General features: G+C 39.8%; 1 protein-coding gene across 1 annotated transcript in view; it reads left to right on the plus strand.

Annotated features, from left to right (window-relative positions):
• The first annotated feature begins 739 nt into the window (after positions 1-739).
• The window catches only part of LOC103467581 (cat eye syndrome critical region protein 5-like), a 6,470-nt gene continuing 2,851 nt past the window's right edge, over positions 740-4,358 (plus strand). The window contains exons 1-7 of the mRNA XM_017305568.1: positions 740-1,002; positions 2,873-3,076; positions 3,160-3,272; positions 3,370-3,463; positions 3,590-3,623; positions 3,712-3,886; positions 3,998-4,186. Of these exons, the coding sequence (XP_017161057.1) occupies positions 883-1,002; positions 2,873-3,076; positions 3,160-3,272; positions 3,370-3,463; positions 3,590-3,623; positions 3,712-3,886; positions 3,998-4,186 (929 nt within the window). The 5' untranslated portion in view covers positions 740-882. The remainder of the gene's footprint in view (positions 1,003-2,872; positions 3,077-3,159; positions 3,273-3,369; positions 3,464-3,589; positions 3,624-3,711; positions 3,887-3,997; positions 4,187-4,358) is intronic.

A 4,358-nucleotide genomic window follows, 5' to 3' on the forward strand; every position in this document is an offset into this window, starting at 1 on the left:
GGAGTGTTTTTGTCTGATTTTCATGGCAAAATGTTTCAAAGTTTTAACGTTTCAGTATAATTGTATTAATACATAACCAGCTTAAATGTGTCACTTTTTTTAAGATAAATTGGTCCAATTTTAATTAAGTTATCCTGAAATATGTAATGAAATTCAACCCTACAAACATGGACATTCTCAATAAAATGCAGCGATATTCAGTTTAATATCTATTGGTTAAATTAAAGAAGCAACGTCATTCGGTGCTGTTGCTTTCCATATAAACCTTTTAAGGAAAAATGCATTAGAGGTACAATATGACAGTTCATGTAGTTCTCCCGTAAATATTTGCAATACTGTATTCAGAGTAACCCTGTTTCCAGTTTAATATGTAGCGATATAATTTTTGGGCAACTGCGCTCAATGTGGGGGATTCCTTTGTCGTGAATTTAGGACACGAGGACGGCCAGCAGCATGCGTTTTAAAGGTAGCACAATGAGGAACTTCATGTTCATCGTGTGCTTTGGAGAACATACACACAACACCTGCCCACCCCCCGTTAATTACATGCAGAAAATACGATGATCTCAAAGTGGTTTTGATGAATGAAATCCTCCGTCTGTCCGAATAAGAGCTGGTAAGCTCCACCTCGGGTGTCTAAAATGGCAGCGGGGGTTGCGGTGCAGATGCAGCGCATAGAGACCCTCCTCCTCCTCATTCTGCGTCACCGTCTCTGCTCCAGTCATATTTTAACGAAAAAAAAAAACAAGCCGAGCAGCCAGCCAGCGCGGCCGGTGTGAGCCGGCTCCAGCTTTATGTTGGGGGGGGGTCGTTTTCATTTATTTATACACACGCCGGTTTTTGTTGTTTGTTTTTGAACCCCCTGAGGGTTAAGCAAAGGAGATGAGGGGACTCCTGCCGTTATTCCGGGGCCTGCACACCGTGAGTAACCGTCAAGCCAGGCGCAAGGCTGGGATTGTCGGTTCTCGGTGCGGGCTTTGCGGAACTCAGTCTGTGAACAAGGTACGGTCCGAGCTGTTGCTGCTTCTCGGCTCAGAAGAACAATAACGCTGTTGAACTCAGGCTGGGCCTTCAAGTAGTTTCGGAGATTTGTTTCAATCTAACGAATAATCGTTGGCGTAAAAAATGTTTCACGGAACTTTGTGAAGCCTGGATGCGCTGACGACAATGAAACGAGAGGAAGCGGGGGGTGGGGGGGACCTGACATCACGGCAAAGGCAGCTGTAGCCTTTTGCGCAACTGTTTTAGGGAAACAGTTGCTTTTATATTTTTTGTTTGTTTTCAGAAAATTCTGCCTCACATGACAGGAAGGCACATTCTGATGTGCTATAGACATGATGGGAAAATATTTGAATGACTTGTGATGCAGTAATAGTCAGACCCGGCCAAAGGTACAAGCAAACTAAGCTGCTGCTGTTTGCCACCCAGACCAACAGGGGGCTCCCAAGAGCTCTTCTCAGAGAGACCACATAACTGTAAACTCCAGAATTGTTGTAGGATCAAACTCAAGCTTACTCATTTCAAAGTTTCAGATGAACCTGTAATAGCAAATTTCAAATAATTTAAACTCCGTTATAACCTTTTAGCACAAAATATACTTTTCTTTTCTTTTTTACTTCACATCTAAGTATGCTTTTTAAACTTAATCGCATAAACATATTTGATTCCATAAAACAATTACAGAATATTTAGATATATATAATTTTCTGTATGACTGTATAAAATGCTAATTTAGTTTTTAAAAATTATTTGTTGCTTGGCACAGTTATCCTGAGAGACAAAATTAGAGCCTGCCAGCTTTACAATCCCCCAGTGTACTGCTGTATTAGTATTCTGTCACATGTAACTGGCCCTTATTATTACTGCATGCCCTACTTAACTAAATCACTAAACTGCTGTAAAGAACAGCAGTGGAAACCAACTATAGACATTATGCAGACCGTTTGTGGCCTAATAAGGCAATATACAGTATAATTGAGATAAATGAAAAGTGATGTCAAATTGTTGAATGATTACAGAGTTCTTAAACATCTTATTGAGAAATACCAAGCTTTGAGTGGAAGTTGGAGGTAGAGTGCAGACTGAGTTAGTAATAAAAAGAAGAACTTGGATCTGAAGGATGTTTGCCCCTATGCTAAAGTCAGTTAAGTGTCGTACCTTGTAAGATTTATATTACTCACTCAAATAGCAAACACTCTGTAAGATACTCACTCATCACTCTCTTAACTTAATGTGAGGAGTTTTGTCTGAAATTGAGCTTCTCTGTCACAGGACATTTTGTTCTGACCGACCATGTGTAAATTTATCTCCTCTGGCCGGAACATTTTGTACCTGATTTATACACCTGACCGTTTAGAGTAAATTTATGTTTTCTACGTATAGTTAAATTGTGTTTCAGCACCACCAATAATAAGACCTACCAGGTGGTTAGTCAGAGTTTACAGTTTTTCCCAATCCATCAAATGGAGGAACAGCACCACCATTTTTAGAAGGTACAAAACAGAAATAATTTGTGAGTGGGATTTAAACATATTTTATGACCGCTTAACTTTGTAATTTATTTAAAACAGTTAACTTTAAAGAGACATAAATAGATATTGAGTGGTGTGACACATGGGTATGGCATGGTTTGATTAAGGGTATAAGATGGGAAGGGGAAAATTGGGCATGAGTCGATAAAATAATGGATATATGTAAATAATGTACATGTAATAAGGGGCCCCACCTACCAGGGTAATCTTTGTGATTTTTCGTTGATCTTCCATTGGATCAAACTTTTTAAAATCAACTTTTACACAGCTTCCCAATAATTTTTCTATGTATTTATTGCAGTTCACATCATGCAACAGTTTCTCTCTTTTTCCCCCTTCAGCCACAGCCGAGATTTGGACTGCTGTTCGACATTGATGGCGTGCTCGTCCGAGGACGGATGCTAATCCCTGCAGCCAAACTGGCTGTTGAGAAGTTGGTCGACTCTCAGGGAAGGTTTGTGGTGCCAGTTGGTTTTGTCACTAATGCAGGGAACTGCCTCCGACAAACAAAAGCAGACCAGCTCTCTCACATTCTGGGAGTGCCTGTGAGTTATAAAACACACTCCGTCCTTTTGATTGGTCCGGTTTACCCTGACATTTCTGCTAACATTACTTGCTCTACTTTCAGATTACGCAAGACCAAGTCATCATGTCCCATAGTCCCCTGAGGATGTTCAAGAAATTCCACGATAAATGTGTCCTGGTGTCGGGACAGGGGCCTGTCCTGGAAATTGCTAAAAAGTATTAACAAATACCCTTTTTGCATTGCTTCTTAATTGTTATTTCCTAAGCAAGACCTAAAGGTTAAACTAATTCTTTGTTAAATTCTTGTATTTAGTGTTGGCTTTAAGAATGTTGTCAGTATTGATATGGTGAGGGAGTCATACCCCTTGCTGGACATGGTGGATCACAACAGACGTCCCAAACTGCCGGTGAGATATTGCAATATTTGCTGAAAATCAGATGTTTTACGTAGAAATCCCCACATTTTGATTCTATAATAAATATGTTTTATCATATAAAACAAAATGCATTGAGATTATTTTCTATTGTTTCAGTCCACTCCTGTTGTCAGTCTTCCTAAAGTTGAAGGTATGAACAAATGTTCTTGCATTTCCTTCTCAACGTTATACTTTTGCCATCTCAGATGTTGCATTCATTGATTTAACCTTGTGTCCAGCTGTGGTCTTGTTCGGGGAGCCAATCCGATGGGAGACAAACCTGCAGCTGATAATTGATATTTTATTGACCCACGGTAACCTCAACAGTCCCCACAAAACCCATGCGGTACCTCACCTCCCCCTGTTGGCCTGCAACATGGACCTGATGTGGATGGCAGAGGCAAACTCCCCAAGGTAATCTTGTAAAAATTGATGTTGACACAGGGGCATTTTTTTTTTTTTTCCTTCATGTTTACAACTAACAAATCAGATATTGTTGTTTTTATTGTTATTATTATTTTTCAGGTTTGGCCATGGAACGTTTCTTGTGTGCCTGGAGAACATTTATAAAAAGATAACTGGCAAAGACCTGAAGTACGAGGCACTCATGGGAAAGCCCAGCGAGCTGACGTACCATTTTGCGGAGTATCTCATCAGAAGCCAGGCCATGCAGAGGCAATGGAAACTTCCCATCACTTCCCTTTATGCTATAGGGTGAGACCTTTTATCTCTGCAGACAGTTCCCACCTAAGTAATCAAAGAATAGAAAGAAAGCCAAAAAACTACTGACTGAAATGGTGCGAAAATAATCACACCATTATTGAACTATGGTGTGACACATCATAGTTTATATAATAATTGACATTATTATACATTTAATAATATA

The sequence above is a fragment of the Poecilia reticulata genome, linkage group LG7 (assembly GCF_000633615.1).
Source record: "Poecilia reticulata strain Guanapo linkage group LG7, Guppy_female_1.0+MT, whole genome shotgun sequence".
NCBI classification, from domain to species: Eukaryota; Metazoa; Chordata; class Actinopteri; order Cyprinodontiformes; family Poeciliidae; genus Poecilia; species Poecilia reticulata.